General features: G+C 53.2%; 1 protein-coding gene and 1 long non-coding RNA gene across 2 annotated transcripts in view; one reads left to right on the forward strand and one right to left on the reverse strand.

The window, feature by feature from the left end:
• LOC133359076 (UV excision repair protein RAD23 homolog B-like) overlaps nt 1-10,863 on the reverse strand; it is a 39,392-nt gene extending 28,529 nt beyond the window's left edge. Inside the window, exons 1-4 of the mRNA XM_061577461.1 lie at nt 10,752-10,863; nt 3,179-3,260; nt 1,524-1,597; nt 421-605 (exon numbers count right to left, since the gene is read on the reverse strand). Coding sequence (XP_061433445.1) covers nt 421-605; nt 1,524-1,597; nt 3,179-3,260; nt 10,752-10,817 — 407 coding nt within the window. The 5' untranslated portion in view covers nt 10,818-10,863. The remainder of the gene's footprint in view (nt 1-420; nt 606-1,523; nt 1,598-3,178; nt 3,261-10,751) is intronic.
• LOC133359095 (uncharacterized) overlaps nt 1-19,621 on the forward strand; it is a 172,358-nt gene that overhangs the window by 134,596 nt on the left and 18,141 nt on the right. The gene's annotated exons all lie outside the window — the stretch shown is intronic.

The following is a 19,621-nucleotide window of genomic DNA, read 5'->3' on the forward strand; positions in this document are numbered from 1 at the left end:
GAATCGGCTCCGAGCCACGGATCCCCGCCGCGCTCACGACTCCCGCGGCACGAGCCCGGGTGGGTGTCTCGTGCCGCGTGCGTCTTTGGAAGCGTTGAGAGGCCGAGGCCGAGCCAAAGCCGTGCGGGGCACACAGGCCTCGGTTGCTCTGCTAGTTTTGTCGTTTTAATCATTAACAAAACACGGAGGCCCGCGACAAGCCGTCGTGCAAGTCAAGTCCACGGATCGACACGTTGCGAAGATCCGTGCCGACGCAACTGAGCCGTAGAGAAGAGATGGGGGGGGGAAGGGGGGGGCCTCACTGCCCCAGCTGAGCAAAGCCATCAGGATGGGGGTGGGAGGGGTGGGCGCTCATCTCTGTGTTCAACTCTAGCGGTGGGAGCAGCAGCGCCGACTGGGCGGGCGGGTGAGTGCTGGTACCTGGGCGCGGGCTGTGTGGCTGGCGCGGCGCCGGCCTCCGCGGAGGGCCGGCTGGCGGGCGGTGCGGCCGCCACGGGGGCTGGCGCCGCTGGTTCCTGCGTGGCGGCGGGTGCAGCGGCGGCGGCGCTGCTGCTGGTGCTGCTGCTGGTGGCACCGCTGGTCTGAGCTCCTGCCGCGCCCTTGCCCTGCACACGGCGGCAGCGCGTGTCAGCGGCGCAAGCCGTGCCGCCGGGCGCTGCTGGCGCAGGTGGCCTGTGTCCACAATCAGGATCTTTATTTCTAGTGGAGGAATCCCATGAGCTGTGGAGCTCTTTCTAACAGATGTCCAGTCAGGGCACCGGGTCACAACGTAGCAACAACACAAAAGCACGATAGGGATGCAAAAATAAAAGGTGAACAAATCGCTTTAAAAAATAATAATTAAACTATTTTTATCTTACCAGGTAAGGCCCACTTTGTCAGAAGCGATCTGGCCACAAATGATAGCGCAACCAAGTGGCTCGTCATCGTGTGGAAATTTAAAGTAGCAGCCAAATAGGCGAAACGCATGCTTGTTGATTCGAGATGCGGAGGTAAAAAAAATGGGGCCAGAGAAAAATCCACGCGACCACAGGAGAGAGAGACGCAGACTCCAAATATACAGCAGCAGCAGGCAATCGTCAGGGTCGAACCCACGACCTCCTGTAGACCAGGCGAGGTAGCTAACATCTCCTAGCCACCGTGATTATGATGAGAGAGACGCAGACTCCAAATATACAGCAGCAGCAGGCATCGTTGAACCCACGACCTCCTGCGTACCAGGCGAAGTAGCTAACATCTCCTAGCCATCGTGGCAACCCCCATTTCCCGATGCACGGGGTCACGATTCACGCGAAACGATTTACAATTATTATCGTGATTTGAAGCTTTCGTGACTGCAGGATAATCCATACTCGTTGGTTCTTTCGGTAAAGTCACGTCGGTCGAAATAAAAAAATCACGACGTAGCATCGTTGAGTCTCCGCGCCAGCGCTTCTTGCGAACAAGCGACGCTACTCCAAACCGCAGCGCGACGCGACACCATCGCGAGCCCGTCGCCGCGGCGATGAGCCGCCCCTCTTTACCACCATGACGACCACGAAGTTCTTGTCGTCGATCTTGTACTCCCTGAGCGTCGACTCGTCGTTCAGGATCTTGCCTGTGGGCACAGCGCGGGGGGCGGGGGGGGGGGGCAACGCTCAGCAACCGTACGGCTTTGTGCTGCGAAAGAGCCGTTGCACGAAACGTCGGCCATCATATACTTTTCTTGGCACTTGCTGGCTACGTACGGCGTGAAAGAAGCTCAGCATGCACACTGTCATTGACGAATGCGTACGAGTTAAACTATAAACTACTTTTCATTTCGATTTAAAGCTTTCGTGACTGCAGGGATTCATCTTCTTGGTTCTTTCGGTAAGTCACGTGACTTTACCGAAAGAACCAAGAAGATGAACTACTTTTTATTTGACCAGGTAAGGCCCCACTGAACTACGTAGTTCTGTTTCAGAAGTGACCAGCCCACAACCGATAGCTCAACAAAGTGGCTTGTCGCGTGGAAATAGAAACCACCGCCAAACGCTCTAAACGCGTGGCGATGTTGATTCTAAACGTGCAGGGGAAAACAGGAGGACCCGGAGAAAAATCCACGCGACCACGGGGAGAGAGAGAGAGACACGCAAACTCAAAATACACAGCAGCAGCAGCAGGCGTCAGGGTCTGGACGGAACAGTTCCCAATTGTGCAATTTGCAGTGGAGTGCAAAACGTTTAACTAAATTTGAAACGCGATGCTGGCACACGGCGGCCGACCCTTGCGCGTGGCGTCACGGGATCTTTAAACGTCCGCTGCGAAGCCGACGGCGTGTGGCGTTTTCACGGTGAATGCACCGCACCGCCGTTATAACAAGGGCGGCCTATCGGATCCGAACCGCAAACCTCCGCCACAAGCGCATGTGAACTGTGTCCCGATTCAGCTTCGAGATCAACGCTGGACATTGTTCAGATCATTGAGATGAAGACCTGCAGCGACTGAAACATGTCTTTGTGCCAACAAGGCTGAACCGATGTCCCCCTCACGCCACGCGGCGCTTTCTGGTCCGTTCATTTCCATTGCCAATCAGTTCTGGGGCCGGCCATCCGGGCTGAGCACGCATTCTGCCCGTTCCTCGCTTAGAGCTCCCCTCCCCTCCTCCCCAGGGCCCCTCCTCCACTTCCTCCCTCTTCAACCCCCCCGTCCGTCGTCACCTGCAGCGTGATGCCCCAAGTGCCCCCTCAACATCGCCGCTCCTCAACCCCCCCACCCCACCTCACTCCGTGCCACTGCCAGCGCAAGCCCAGCTGCCGAGCGCGCCGATGTGCAGGCCGCGTTCTTTCGGTAAAGTCACGTCGGTGAAAATAAAATCAAATAAAAATGAAAACAACTCAGTTAAATCACGACGTTTCGGAGGCAACACGAGCCCCCGACATGAGGCGGGACAACCGCAGCAAAAACACGTTCACCCACGTGATCCATGCAGTCACGGAAACTCGTGTGTGTGTGTGTGTGTGCTGAACTTCATTCACACCATACATAGCCCAACCGCGCTAAGCGGAGGATTGTGGCCAACTCATGTCCGTCTTGGGGAGGTCCTGCTGTGTGCTCATGTGTCGCGCACGAGGCGGTTACCCACGCAAGCAGCGGTTACCCACACACGAGGTGGTTACCCACGCAAGCAGTGGTTACCCGCGCGCGAGGCGGTTACCTGCGTAAATTAACTTGAGCCCCGAGGCCGGGAAGGCGTCTGCTCCCTTCTCTGCCTCGATCTTCTCCTTGAAGCCCTTCACCTGCAGCGCACGAGAAGAGCCCCACAGACAAAGATCCCCCGTGTAGCCTCAAGTGACCGTTGGGGCAAGTGCCGTGAGCGAGCAGCACCTAATGAAGTGGCAATGTACACGACACACCGCACCGGATACTCATTTGAGGCTCAGTCGACTCAGGGGAGGAGACCCAGGACCGGTTCGGATAAGCGCCACTGTGGTGTTGGCGTGAACGGGAATCGAACTCGGGTCGCCGGGTTCGTAGCGCTAAACTACCGTCACACTTCCACTAACAACAACAACTAAGTGGTGGTGACGTCACCACGGCGCTTGTGCCAGGCCATGTGCACGTTGAGGCCAACCCCAACCCCCACACACAGACTGACAGACACCCACACACAGACACCCACACACAGACACCCACACACAGACACACAGACACCCACACACACAAAGACACACACAAACACACACACACAGACACCCACACACAGACAGACACCCACACACAGACACACAGACACCCACACACACACAGACACACACAGACACACACACACAGACACCCACACACAGACACACACAGACACAGACAAACACACACACACAGACACCCACACACAGACACCCACACACACACAGACACCCACACACAGACACCCACACACAGACACAGACAAACACACACACACAGACACCCACACACAGACACCCACACACACACAGACACCCACACACAGACACCCACACACAGACACAGACAAACACACACACACAGACACCCACACACAGACAACACCCTCCCACTCAACGCCCGCGGAATCGATCCGTCACGGAGTTCTAACTCAGCCTCCGTCGACGCCCCAACGGCTCAACCCCAACGGTTCAACCCACCAACTCAACCCACCAACTCAACCCACCAACTCAACGCACCAACTCAACTCACCAACTCAACCCACTGGGTCAACCCACCAACTCACCAACTCAACCCACCAACTCAACCCACCGGGTCAACCCACCAACTCAACTCACCAACTCGACCCCACCGGTTCACACACGTCCCCCACTGCCTCCGAGCTGCCCGTTGCCAACGCTAACGTCACTTGCAGTTCCACTTAGACTCGTGCGAGCTTCATTGCCCGGCTTGGATCAATACACACGGCCTACGCGGAGGGTTGGGGGGGGGGTGACGTCAGCAGGCACACTGCGTGACGCTGCCGCATGCAGGTGACGTCACAGGTGTGACGTCACAGATATATTTTGCACGCACGTGAGCGGTGACGTCACAGATGTGACGTCACAGATATATTTTGCACGCAAGTGAGCGGTGACGTCACAGATGTGACGTCACCGCTCACTTGCGTGCAAAATATATCCATTATTGCGCCCACCCAACTCCCCCCAAAAAACAAAAGTGTACTTTTAGACTTTTTTCATTGTGTCCAGTCTAGAAGCTACCCACATGGAAAATGTAAAGTTTGTTGCATGTCATGAAGTACGCTAAACATTTCGAACAGACACACATATTCACAAATTTCCCTTTAATAGTAGGTTTTTACCCTTTAAATTAGTACAAAACTGACACCTTTATACAAGGCATCATGTTTGCAATAACCACAACACAAGTAGTCAAAATGCAAACAAAAAGAAAACAACTCTGATGATGATAATGATATGCACTGTCCTTGAAGTTGATTGGTCCACACCCGCGTCATCTGGTCCAACACGGATGGAGACTAAGCTCTAAGGAAAGCCGAGGGCAAGCCAGGAGACCTCGCCGCGATGGCCGGCTTGCAGGAGCGTCCAACACGACGATTGCGTTTTGTCGACAGGAGAAATGGTGAAATGAACGCAAAGCATGCAATGTGGCTGTTACTCAACGTGTCGCGGCCTCCTGCCAACACACACATCGGGCCCAGCATCTCACAACTCCATTATCGCTCCTCCTGCTAACGGTTGCTGCCTCCTCGCAGCGAGAAGCTCTCAACCCTTGAGCCCAGGGGGTTGTGACTGGTACAACCTGGGGGGGGGGAGGGGGGGGGGGAGTGCCACGTGTGTCCACCACGGACGAGCGTCCACCCACAGACACCCCTCATATTCATTTTACAATCCGTAGATGTTTCATACCGCACGGCTGAGCCCTGTTCAATGGCCGTTGACCCATTCAACGCTGCAACGGCTGCACTGCTATCACACAGATCTGTGATCTCGAGGTTACAGGCTTCAGAGAAAACGTTGGTAGCAGTCGTAACCCTGAGAGGTACCGACGAGACAGTTTTTGGCAAATGGCTCGAGGGCTATTTGAGGGTGTGAATCGCGCGAATGGTGATGATGGATTCTCGTTCGGTTCCTCACACCTGCCCAGGCCACTTGCCCGTGGGAGTGGCCACACTTGCCCTTTGACCCCGCCCTGAAGGTCACGTGGTGGTTAATAACTCCAGCCAAAAAAACACATCGCAAAACCCCGTCCTCAAACACAAACCCAGCCGCAACCCCAAATCACCGACCACTATCACAGCGACAAACACAACTCTATCCATAGCCCTAAACACAACCCAAAGCCAACTCAATCAACCAACTGGCCAACCTCACTCCCCCCACTCCAGTTTCAGTCCAAGCTCAGCCCCCCAAACACAGAGAGAGAAACACAACCCCCAATCCACCTCCATCCCAAACCCAAACAACATCCTCACTGCAACATCACGCGTCCCTGCCACGGTGGCAACCTTCACTCAAAACCTCAACCACAACCCTGACCCCAAGCACAACGCAACCACAACCACAACCCTTGACCCCAAGCACAACGCAACCACAACCCTGACCCCAAGCACAACGCAACCACAACCACAACCCTTGACCCCAAGCACAACGCAACCACAACCCTGACCCCAAGCACAACGCAACCACAACCACAACCCTTGACCCCAAGCACAACGCAACCACAACCCTGACTCCAAGCACAACGCAGCCACAACCACAACCCTTGACCCCAAACACAACGCAACCACAACCCTTGACCCCAAACACAAGGGGGCATTGCGTCGTTCTGCGTCGTTCTGCGTCGTTCTGGGTGACCAGAGTCTGCACCGCAGCCACGGCTGGAGACTTTTACTCTCCGGATCTTTGGGTAAAAGTCACGGAGGTACAAAATTAAAATAAATGACGACGTTTCGGGCGCAACGCAAGATGACAGACGCTTGTGCTGCGCCCGAAACGTCGTGATTTATTTCGTTTCATACCAAACGTGACTTTACCGAAAGAGAAATAATAAAATAATTCTCACGACGTTTCGGCCACAACGCAAGCAGCCGTCCTCAGGTGAAGAAACAGAGCTGTCGGAAAGACAGCGTCCTAATGAACACCGCTAAGCTTGGCAGCGTATATTTAAGCTGGGTGGGAGGAGCAGAGCGCCTTGACAAAGGGAGTTTACATATCAACAGAGGAATTTAGCTGTCTATCCAACAGCTCTGTTCTTCACCTGAGGACGGCTGCTTGTGTTGTGGCCGAAACGTCGTGATAATTTTATCGTTTTATTTTTGTTTTATTATTTCCCTTCTACGTGACTTTACCGAACGATCCAAGAATATGAATCCCTGCAGTCACGAAAGCTTCAAACCACGACTGGAGGCTTGTTTTCATTTCTCCATTCGTGCATCATCAGCGAGCACCCACAACTGGTTGGTGCTGTGGGCGATGCGGTTTGGGGTGTAAGATCAAACCCCAGCGATGGTCTGCGTTGGGTCTTCCAGCGGATAAGGGAAGAAGATGTGTCCTCCTACCGCTCCATCGTACACACCGCAGGACCGGGTCCTACAGCGGACGACCATCAGAGTCCACTCCGTTCAACAACAATAACAACAACGGCACTCAAACCCCCTCTTCTCTCTCCGTCGCAAAACACAAGGGGGTAGAAAAAAAAAAACCTTCCTTCTCAGAAAATGCCATTAAAAATAAACACCGCTCTGGGTAATAAATAGTATAAATAGCCGGGCTGGAATTAGTGAAACGGAATGTAAACACCTCTTGGCAAAAACCAAAAAAAATGTAAAATGAAAACTCCGTGGCACATGCGTACAAACCCCAGCTATAATTTGACAGGCAACAGTTATAATACCGAACACCCAAGAGTTGAGATGAGTTGAATAAGCCTGAGCACAACTGGAAATAAACGTAAGACTCGTTTAAAAGAGACGGGGGCAGCATTTGCACGTCCATCTGTGCATGTCTGACGCACCGCGCGGTGGCGAATGACACTAAAAGTAGACGAAATTTTCTGTCTAACCAAGCAAGGGCCACTAAGCTACGTGGCCATCAGAAACGACGGCTCAACGCAGCGTGGTTCATTACTGCGCGGACATTTAGATCGGCCAAATTCTCTAAAACGCATGCTGGCGTTGATGTTGATGTCGATTCTAAATGTGGAGGGAAAGTCCGGAGGAGCCGGAGACAAAATCCACGCGACCACGGGGAGAGAGACGCAGACTCCAAATCTACAGCAGCAGCAGCAGGCATCGTCAGGGTGGGGATGGAAGCCACGACCTCCTGTATACCAGGCGAGGTAGTCAACATCTCCTGGCCACCGTGATGATGATTATGAGAGACCCTGACTCACATGCAGCAGCAGCAGGCATCGTCAGGGTCGGGATGGAACCCACTACCTCCTGTATACCAGGCGAGGTAGTCAACATCTCATAGCCACCGTGATGATGAGAGACACAGACCCAAATTATACAGCAGCAGCAGGCACCGTCAGTTGGGATCGAGCCCACGACCTCCTGTAGACCAGGCGAGGTAGTCAACATCTCATAGCCACCGTGGTACCCATACTACGTTAGAGCGCCACGAATCAGTGAGTGTAGTGAGTGTGAGGTGAGTGTGTGGTGAGTGTATGGTGAGAGTGTGGTGAGTGTGTGTGGTGAGTGTGTGTGGTGAGTGTGAGGTGAGTGTGTGGTGAGTGTGTGGTGAGTGTATGGTGAGAGTGTGGTGAGTGTGTGTGGTGAGTGTGTGTGGTGAGTGAGTGGTGAGTGTGTGGTGAGTGTGGTTAGTGTGTGGTGAGTGTGTGGTGAGTGTATGGGGAGTGTGTGGTGAGAGTATGGTGAGTGTGTGGTGAGAGTATGGTGAGTTGTGTGTGGTGAGTGAGTGTGGTGAGTGAGTGGTGAGTGTGTGTGGTGAGTGTGGTGAGAGTGTGGTGAGAGTGTGGTAAGTGTGTGGTGAGTGTGTGTGGTGAGTGTGTGTGGTGAGTGTGTGGTGAGTGAGTGTGGTGAGTGTGGTGAGTGTGTGGTGAGTGTGTGGTGAGTGTGTGGTGAGTGAGTGTGGTGAGTGGTGAGTGTGCGGTGAGTGTGGTGAGTGAGTGGTGAGTGTGTGGTGAGTGTGCGGTGAGTGTGGGGTGAGTGTGGTGAGTGTGTGGTGAGTGTGTGGTGAGTGTGGTGAGTGTGTGGTGAGTGTGTGGTGAGTGTGCGGTGAGTGTGGGGTGAGTGAGGTGAGTGTGTGGGAGTGTGAGGTGAGTGAGGTGAGTGTGTGATGAGTGTGTAGTGAGTGTGGTGAGTGTGTGATGAGTGTGTGGTGTGTGGTGAGTGTGAGGTGAGTGAGGTGAGTGTGGTGAGTGTGTGGTGAGGGTGAGTTGAGTGAGGTGAGTGTGGTGTGTGGTGAGTGTGTGGTGAGTGAGGTGAATGTGGTGAGTGTATGGTGAGTGAGTGGTGAGTGTGTGGTGTGTGGTGAGTTAGGTGAGTGTCCACGTGGTGAGTGGTGAGTGTGTCACGTGGTGAGTGGTGAGTGTGTCACGTGGTGGGTGTGTCACGTGGTGAGTGTGTCACGTGGTGAGTCGTGAGTGGTGAGTGTGTCACGTGGTGGTGAGTGTGTCACGTGGTGAGTGGTGATGTGTCACGTGGTGGTGAGTGGTAAGTGTGTCACGTGGTGAGTGGTGAGTGTGTCACGTGGTGAGTGAGTGGTGAGTGTGTCACGTGGTGAGTGTGAAACTTGTTCGCAGGCCCCACCGTCTCATCGGGGTCGGCGTCCACCCTGAATGTGGTGAGTGTGTCACGTGGTGAGTGAGTGGTGAGTGTGTCACGTGGTGAGTGGTGAGTGTGTCACGTGGTGGTGAGTGGTGAGTGTGTCACGTGGTGAGTGAGTGGTGAGTGTGTCACGTGGTGAGTGGTGAGTGTGTCACGTGGTGGTGAGTGGTGAGTGTGTCACGTGGTGAGTGGTGAGTGTGTCACGTGGTGAGTGAGTGGTGTGTCACGTGGTGAGTGAGTGGTGTGTCACGTGGTGAGTGTGTCACGTGGTGGTGAGTGGTGAGTGTGCACGTGGTGAGTGGTGAGTGTGTCACGGTGGTGAGTGAGGGGTGTCACGTGGTGAGTGTGTCACGTGGTGGTGAGTGGTGAGTGTGTCACGTGGTGAGTGGTGAGTGTGTCACGTGGTGAGTGTGTAACTTGTTCGCAGGCCCCACCGTCTCATCGGGGTCGGCGTCCACCCTGAATGTGGTGAGTGTGTCACGTGGTGAGTGAGTGGTGAGTGTGTCACGTGGTGAGTGAGTGGTGAGTGTCACGTGGTGAGTGTGTGGTGAGTAAGTGGTGAGTGTGTCACGTGGTGGTGAGTGGTGAGTGTGTCACGTGGTGAGTGTGTGGTGAGTGTGTCACGTGGTGAGTGAGTGGTGAGTGTGTCACGTGGTGAGTGTGTGGTGAGTAAGTGGTGAGTGTCACGTGTGGTGAGTGGTGAGTGTGTCACGTGGTGAGTGAGTGGTGAGTGTGTCACGTGGTGGTGAGTGGTGAGTGTGTCACGTGGTGAGTGAGTGGTGAGTGTGTCACGTGGTGGTGAGTGGTGAGTGTGTCACGTGGTGAGTGAGTGGTGATGTGTCACGTGGTGAGTGTGTAACTTGTTCGCAGGCCCCACCGTCTCATCGGGGTCGGCGTCCACCCTGAATGTGGTGAGTGTGTCACGTGGTGAGTGAGTGGTGAGTGTGTCACGTGGTGAGTGGTGAGTGTGTCACGTGGTGGTGAGTGGTGAGTGTGTCACGTGGTGAGTGAGTGGTGAGTGTGTCACGTGGTGGTGAGTGGTGAGTGTGTCACGTGGTGAGTGAGTGGTGAGTGTGTCACGTGGTGAGTGGTGAGTGTGTCACGTGGTGGTGAGTGGTGGTGGTGAGTGTGAGTGTGTCACGTGTGAGTGGTGTTAGCAGTGTCACGTGGGTCGGCTCCCACCCTGAATGTGGGAGTGTGTCACGTGGTGAGTGAGTGGTGTGTGTCACGTGGTGAGTGGTGAGTGTGTCACGTGGTGGTGAGTGTGTGTCACGTGGTGGTGAGTGGTGAGTGTGCACGTGGTGGTGTGTGATGTGTCACGTGGGAGTGGTGAGTGTGTCACTGGTGTGAGTGGTGAGTGTGTCACGTGGTGAGTGAGTGGGTGTCACGTGGTGAGTGTGTCACGTGGTGAGTGGTGTGAGTGTCACGTGGTGTGAGTGGTGAGTGTGTCACGTAGTGAGTGGTGAGTGGTCACGTGGTGAGTGTGTAACTTGTTCGCAGGCCCCACCGTCTCATCGGGGTCGGCGTCCACCCTGAATGTCTGCTGCTGCAGCGTCTTGAGCGTGATGAGCATGGCGAGCGGCCTTGCGCGAGCCGACGACGAGGTGACGGTGGAGGAGGTGGTGAGAGGGTGAGGAGGTGGTGAGGTGAGGGTGGTGAGTGGGGTGGTGAGGTGAGGTGGTGAGGAGAAGGCCTCTGGCGGGTGCCAAGCGGAGACTCCTGACTCACTGTGCCGCGCATGCGCACTCGGGGGTGGGGGCGTTAACTTCGCGTCCCGGCGCTGCATGTCAGGTGAGAGGGATTTTTCCCTCCGGATTTAAATCGAAATAAAATTGGTCAATATTCTGTGTTTCTTTCGGTAAAGTCGCGTAGCTAGAAAGAATGATAATGAAAATGAAGTGATTACAAATATCACGGCGTTTCGATCGCAACACCAGCGGTCGAAATGTCGTGATGTTTTTTTTAACTTTATTTTTATTATTAAAGAACCACAGAATATGAATTCCCACTGTCACGAAAATTTGAAGTCAAAATTAAAAATTAAATTTTTTATCTCATATTAACAAATATTGATATGAACATAAAATGTAAATAAGTATTGTCTGCATATTCATATCAATATTTATCTGAATGTTTATTTGTATAAATAGGAAATATTTATATAAATAAGTATCTGTTTATTGCTATAAATATGTATCTGAAGGGTTATTTACATAAATAAAAATGGTTGTTTATTCATATAAATATGTATTTCAATGTTCATTCATATAATATGTATCTGCATACTTATTTATAGCTGGGGGGAAGAACTGATGAGCTATAAGAAAGATGAACAAATCACACAGACAACAACTACACCACCACAGACCCGTCAACCCCTTATCGATCTTATTGATCACCCCGTGCCTCTGATAAATCTCAACGTTCATCCGACAAAGTTCCATCACAAGGGAGAAACACAAACGCAGAGACACATTTTGTTAGGCCGATTGAAACGGCTGTCTGCCCGATGCGACCTGAAAACTCAATTTCGCTGCGCAAGAATTACGGCTAAACCGTAGAGGTCGACAGCTCTGAAACCATCCCAGTCCTACCAGCAAGCCCCCACTGAGGCTATTAACTTATATCGTGATTTGAAGCTTTCGTGACTGCTTCTTTCGGTAAAGTCACATCGGTAGACAAATCATAGATCACGACGTTTCGATCGCAACGCCAACTTCAGCAGTTTTCTCTTGATGTGGGTGTCCCACCTGATGACGATTGCCTGCGTTGCGATCGAAACGTCGTATCGATAACACTGGTCAACAAAAATAAAATTCTCACCTGGACTTTTGCAGCTGTTCTAATTTCAGGGTGCTGGTTCCAAATCTGATCTCAGATTTGCTCTATCACATCTCATTTTATGCTATCGACATACCCCATTTTCATTGATTTACCCAAAATTAACTCTGTCACTTATGATTGCAAGTTGTTGCGAGTCAGTGACTGCTTTAGTGTTAAAATGTGCTGTATTTTTAGGATAGTGTGTTTATAATATCATTTATGTAGATATCCACATTTATTTAATATTTTTATTCTGCAGTTTTTTTTTAAATGCAATATTTTATATCTCAAAAACCTGATGTGATAGACAAAAACTGATGCCAGATTTGGAATCAGCACCCCAAATTACATTAAAACCGTTGGAATACCTTATGCCAGAAAAGTGTGTTGACCAGTGTTATATTTCGACCTACGTGACTTTACCGAAAGAACCAAAGTCATTGTTTTTTATTTCAGAAGCCAACAAAAGTGGCCGACCATCATTTTGGACATTTCTAGCGGCGAAATGGAACCATTCGTGATTCGAAGCGTCCGTGACTTTCGCTAAAAGTCACGTGGACAAGAGAAAACAGGACGCTTCGGTCGCAACACCACAAGCGTCCGTCTTCAGGGAGAAAGAACCAGAGAGAAGATGGAACCAGGTTTGTGCGAGATGCAATAGCCGGTTGACGAGCTGGAGGTAGACCCACAAGGGTGACAATTGGTGGACAACATCAATGGGTGGACGAGTCTCACGCTGCAGCAGCAGACAATGGGGATTGCAGAAGACGCGAGAAGTCAGTGGCGGAGGATGCCCACGGTGTGGCCAGACCTCGCATCCAGGACGGCTGGAGACGGGACAAGGGGCTGGGTGCGGGGGAGGGGCTGGGTGGGGAGGGTGGGGAGGGGCTGGGTGGGGGGGGTGGGGAGGGGCTGGGTGGGGAGGGTGGGGAGGGTGGGAAGGGGCTGGGTGGGGAGGGGCTGGGTGGGGAGGGTGTGGCTGGGTGGGGGTGGGAGCGGTTGCGCTGGGTGGGGAGGGGCTGGTCACCCCGTGGTGCCCTTATAAAACTCAACGTTTAACCTACTCACGCCGGCTTGTGCCCGCCCTCACAGTCGGGTATATTTGCGGAATACACCACGCCGCCGTTGACCCTGCAGGCCATTGACCGAGCAACCCAACGTTCCTACCAGCTCCCTCCGCAGGAATGTGTTTTAATGTCCTGTGCATCCCCTAGGGGGCCGGCCATAAATGACGTCACGCACCTAGGGGAGGGGGGGGGGTCAGACATTTGTGACGATGTGTGACGAGGGGGGGGGGGGTGAGAAATGTGACGTTACATCAAAATGCGCAACTTTAAATAAATATAGACACGTTCTACTTAATTAAATAGACTTTTTAATGTTTTCTCCTACAACATCAGAGTGCAGCGCCACATTAGAAACGCACTACAATGACAATAGTTTAAAGCGATTTGAAGCCTGTTTTATTTTTTTAAATGGAAATATGTTTTTTTGTGGGGGGGGGGGGCAGAGCTTTGTGACGTCATATTTGAGAGGGGGGGTTCTGACTTGTGACGCCGTGTGACGAGGGGGGGGGGTCAAAAATCCTCCAAAATCGCGTGACGTAATTTATGGACGGCCCCTAGGTTGACTCGGCCTTGTGTCAACCGCCAGCTCTGTGGGGCTGAATGTGGTCGGTCTTGGTACTGGTAACACCGCCTCCACACGCGCATTAGTGATAGGGTTTTACCCTTTTACCTGGCAACAAAACTGACACCTTTATACAAGGGATCATGTTTGCATTAACCACAACGCTTGCGGTCAAAATGCAAACAAAAAACACAGCTCTGATAATGTGTGAACTGTGCTTGAACTTGATTGGTCCACACCCGAGACGGCTTTTCTTAGAGCCTAGTCTCACGTGGTGTTGGACCAGATGACGCCAACTTAAAGACAACGCACCATCAGAGTATTGCTGGCGTTAGTGAATCGTTGACAGCACTTGCCCCAACAGTCTCCACGGGCTCTCGGGAGAGAGATCTGTGTGCGCGTGTGAACAGAATTCGACTTGCATCAACAACCTCACCCCCAACTCACCACTCCACACACCAACTCACCAACTCACCACTCCTCAACTCACCACTCCACACACCTCCCCCAACTCACCACTCCACACACCTCCCCCAACTCACCACTCCACACACCTCCCCCAACTCACCACTCCACACACCTCCCCCAACTCACCACTCCACACACCTCCCCCAACTCACCACTCCACACACCTCCCCCAACTCACCACCCAACACACCTCCCCCAACTCACCACTCCACACCCCCCCAAATCACCACTCCACACACCTCCCACAACTCACCACCCAACACACCTCCCCCAACTCACCACTCCATACACCTCCCCCAACTCACCACTCCACACACCTCCCACAACTCACCACCCAACACACTTCCCCAACTCACCACTCCCCCAACTCACCACCCCCAACTCACCACTCCACACACCACTCCCCAACTCACCACCCCCAACTCACCACTCAACACACCGCCCCCCAACAACCACTCCACACACCTCACCAACTCACCACTCCACACACCACTCCCCAACTCACCACCACACACACCTCACCAACTCACCACTCCACACACCACTCCCCAACTCACCCCACACACACCTCCCCAACTCACCACCCAACACGCCTCACCAACTCACCCCACACACCACTCACCCACTCACGACTCCACAGGCCTCCGCTAGGACACCACTCCAAACACCGTGCCGAGACCCAATGCGGGACTCACCCACATTGGCACGCGTCCTGCCATCATCAAGTGCGGACCCATCGCACCGCACGGCTCCCACGTCGCCTCAAATGGAACACCGCGCGGCACTTCGACTCTCGCCGAGGCCACGGAGACTCACGCAACCAGCCCGTGCAAGGGCAGCAGCAGCAGGATGACAAGCGGCAAGTCTTTTTTTGTGACTTATTCAGAAGCCACACTGAGTCACACGACTCTTTTTGAGGAGGGATCCTGCCAGTGGGTTCTTGCTCTGCGATATTTTCATACAATGAATGAGCGGTTTATACTTGTGGGGAGGAAAATAGAACACTCGTGAGAAAACCGCACGTTGACGCAAGGGAGCAACACCTCGATCCCCGTGCAGATGGTGATGGCAGTTTCTCAAGATTTGTGCGATCCACCTACCCTCGCCTCCAATGTTGGATTCCAGGCGTGCTACCACCACCACCGCCCGGCTAAGGGGAGACGCAGTCATCGACTTACGAAACACAATTCGTTCCTGAGCCATGTTAGTAAGTCCACCGGTTGTGTAAGTGGGGAAGACCATAATGCAACGTGTTTAACGCCCAGAGGCCAGTGGTGTTAAGTGTTGCGGTTTGAACAAGCATTGTTCAGCTTATAAGAACATTGTACATTTTAAGTCGATGTTATTTTGTATAATTTCATGTCAGCCGGTTCGTAAGTACGGGTGTTCACGAGTCGAAGACTGCCCGCACTTGAACAGCAGTCTCGGCCAAACATCAGACGCGCGTACAAAACTCTGCGAGGCCTTCAAGACGTGAGCACAGCAAGTTTAGATTTTTATTCACGCATTTCTTCTGTGGTGTCCGAGCCCTGACCCCGCCACGTGAACCTATCGACGGCGGCTGTACCCCTCCACCAGCCCCTTCTACACGGGCAGCAGGCCAGACAGTTTTTAGTGAAACGGCTTGCATCAAAACAAATCTAATGCTATCAATCTCCTGGTTACACCAGCCACAGGGGATTATTGTGTCCTGGTCGTGCAGGGAAGGGCTGGGTGGGGAGGTTGGGGCTGGGTGGGGCTGGGTGGGGAGGGGCTGGTCACCCGTGGTGCCCTTATAGAAACTCAACGTTTAACCGTACTCACGCCGGCTTGTGCCCGCCTCACAGTCGGGCATATTTTGCGGAAAAAGCACCACACCGCCGTTGACCCTGGCCATTGACCGAGCAACCCAACGTTCCTACCAGCTCCCTCCGCAGGAATGTGTTAAATTGGCCAGTATCCTGTATGTTATCACCAGGTAATCATGGGAGATACGATGGTTTTGGAAGGCCTTCATCCAGCGGGGGATAGACCTTGGCTGATTATGAGAGCGAGGACGATTGACTCGTTGAGTACAACTCTGTTGAAGGGGGGTGAAGCAATGAGCACATGCGATATGCGGTCGGAACAAACTCATACAGGATGATGCCATTAACGCAGACATTCTGAATGCAAAGCAACAATTTACAAATGTTAAAAGGCGCATTTCATCCGTAAATCTCAATGCGCCCAAATGGTAAAAACAAAACCCACAATTGTAACGTACACAACATAATTTAATACACCAGTGGGACAACAAGTTTCGAGCGGTTTATATCGGTGACAAGAACCAATTCTCGTACGGGACTGAGTGCGATGCGAATCATACGAAACGCACACTAAAGAGTAACACATCTAACGTGTGTGCGTGTATACACCAGGGACGTGCGGTCAGGGCAGGCAGGGCAGGCACAGCATCACCTGCCGTACTCCAAAGGAAATAGCTGTTACGAAAAGTAAAAAATCAATACACAGAAATTAAGATTTTTCCACTGATCTGTGTTATGAATGTCATTTCTGTACGATTCCAATAATTTTTATAGTCAAAATCGCCAAATTTGCGGAGCTCCGCTGCAAATACAGGAAGAGACGAGAGGTGAGGCAGCGACGAGCTCAGCCTCCCCTCTGATTGCGCAACCACTCAGAAACTGGATGGAGCGCGGGCAATAAGCGCGTGCCTGTTACTATCTCTGTGTGTCACCAATGTAATGTTTGTAGACCCCTTAATTTCATGTCCTCGCCTTCCATACTCCAGGTAACTTATTTCACGTACGTGTATACATATGTTTAGGCTCGCTGGTCTCGTCATGAAACTGCAATGAAAAAGCACCAGGGGAGGCAGCTATCACACCTGCCTCAGTGAGGGGGCATGTCTAACACGCCCCCTCTCTGAGGCCACGCCTCACCGCACGTCACGTGTTGTGGGGAGCGGTGGTGTAGTGGTTAGCACTATGCTGCATTACAAACCTGGCGACCCGGGTTCGATTCCCGCTCACGGCCAACACCGGTGACGATCATCTGAACCGTTCCTGGGCCTCCCCTACGTGGACTCAACCTCAAATGTGTACCTGGTGAGATACGTAAACATCGCCACTGGGGAGACAAAGGCGGCCGGGCGTGGTGTTGGCCACCTACCCTCTCGTGTGCCGTGCCGCCCTTCATAGGTGCTCGCTAACAGCACTTGCCCCTACAGTCTGTCAAGGCTATACGGAGGCTCTTTTCTTTGACACGTGTCGTCACGTGTCTGTCGTGTCGAAAACCCCCGGGACACCCTTGCCAACGAGACGTGTCCATCTCGAGGGGTTTATGCAGCCGAAATAGTTCAATAAATATAATAAATAGTCCTAGCCCGACCCCCCCCCCCCCACGACGCTTTTAAATATAATACGAAGCCACCAGGGTGCTCGAAGCGACCTCAGGCGATCACGATTCAGTAGCACGATCACGATTTGTTTACCGAGGGAAACCTCGCCCGAGTCGCACGCCTCGGTGAAGGCTCTGGCAGGAGAGGGTGGCCGATGTTGCTGCTGCGCGCAAACCCAAGCGAAGTAATTTTGCAAGGTGACTTTTCAGCATTGGGACGATGCTTTGGACAATAGCAGTGAGACTGGTTAGGCTGTGTGGGTTTTTGTTGTTTTAGCTTAGGGGTCGGGCACAGTTGGGACATTGCGTCTCATTCTCGTGTCCGACTGCCTGCCACTCTCGTGCACATGACACGAGGCCTAGTCGGTACCCCCCTCGCGAGGCCATGCCAATGTAGGCTGAACCTCTTTCGCACCATACAGAGCCAGCCATGCTAATCGGAGGTGAGGAGACACGGGTGAGTGAGGGGATGAGTGAGGGGGTGGGTGAGGGGGTGGGTAGGTGAGGTGGTGGATGAAGGTAGGTGAGTGGGTGGGTGAGCGAGGTGGTGAGTGGGTGAGTGAGGGGGTGAGTGAGTGGGTGGGTGAGGTGAGTGGGGGTGGTTGAGGGGGTGGGTAGGTGAGTGAGGTGGTGAGTGGGTGAGTGGTGAGGGGTGAGTGGGCGAGTGAGTGAGGTGGCGAGTGGGTGGGTGAGGGGTGAGTGGGTGGGTGAGGGGCGAGTGAGGTGAGTGAGGGGGTGAGTGAGTGGGTGAGTGAGTGGGTGAGTGAGGAGAAACGGCTGTACGAATGCGATGGAGACGCTGCTGCTGTCTGCTCGTCTATTCTGCCCCGGAGATTCAGCACTGAACGGCCGTCTCTCCGTGACAGCGCACTTGCTTTTGCACAGATTTCTTTTTCCATTCGGGATACCCCCTCGTACCGCCCCCCTCCTCCTCCCTCCCTCCGTCTCATTCAAGGTGCAGGGGGGGTTCCTCCAGGAGCCAGCAGACGAGGTGCAGTGCTGGGGCTCGTGGTACAGCTGGGTTGGTGTCTAATCTCGAGTTTTACTGGTAGGAACCTCCTGGTTACACCAGCCCACAGGGGATTATTGTGTCCGTCCGTCGTGCAGGGAGAGCCGGGGTGGGGAGGGTGGGCTGGGTGGGGAGGGGCTGGTCACCCCGTGGTGCCCTTATAAAACTCAACGTTTAACCTACTCACACCAGCTTGTGCCCGCCCTCACAGTCGGGCATATTTGTGGAATACACCACGCCGCCGTTGACCCTGGCCATTGACCGAACATCCCGACGTTCCTACCAGCTCCCTCCGCAGGAATGTGTTATCAGTGTTCTGAACGAGGACATTGAACTTCTCACCACCCAGCCTTGAGTGTTTCGTACGGACCAGACACGGCAGCTATGATCACTAGGACACGGGTCACACGCTACGAGTAGAAAAAACGCGCTTCAGGCATCACTCACAGTCTCGCACGGAGCCGCCAGTCAACGCAGGGCATCGCCTGCTCGGTAAAAACAACAAACACCATCACAGCACTGCCACGGCCTACAGCTACTACTACTGCTACGCCTCACTGACAGCGGCCGAGCGGAAACCTCGACCACGGACTACCGCGTCGCATTCCCTCAGACACCCAACGATCATCTTCACAAAGTGCTACGTCGATAAACACGGGACAAGCAACACGGACGACGGAAAGTGCACGTGAGGTTACATTTTGATTGCAGTCAGGGAGGGTTGTATTCCCGCCCCCCTCATCTCAATCTGGGAGTCTTTAACCCAGCAGTGGATTGAGCATGGCCGATTGCTGATGGGATCTCATCTCCTACCGCCGCCTGCACCACGCACGATACTGTGGGAAGACCACAGCGTACACCGCACAGCGTGTGCGCTTGTGAATTTAAATTGCCGAGGTTTCAGCACGGAGCCGATACGGTTGAGAATCCTGGGTTCGGGTCTCAGCCTGGTCAACAATGACTGCAAAAAAAACCGATTGCATTAAATTAGTTTTTTCTCTCTGGGCTGAATTCCATCTCTTGACCGTCATGCAAAAAACATCTCTAAAGCAGAGCGTGCGGGGAGA

The sequence above is a fragment of the Lethenteron reissneri genome, chromosome 64, assembly GCF_015708825.2.
Source record: "Lethenteron reissneri isolate LAM-NWPU_2019-01 chromosome 64, ASM1570882v1, whole genome shotgun sequence".
Classification (NCBI taxonomy): domain Eukaryota; kingdom Metazoa; phylum Chordata; class Hyperoartia; order Petromyzontiformes; family Petromyzontidae; genus Lethenteron; species Lethenteron reissneri.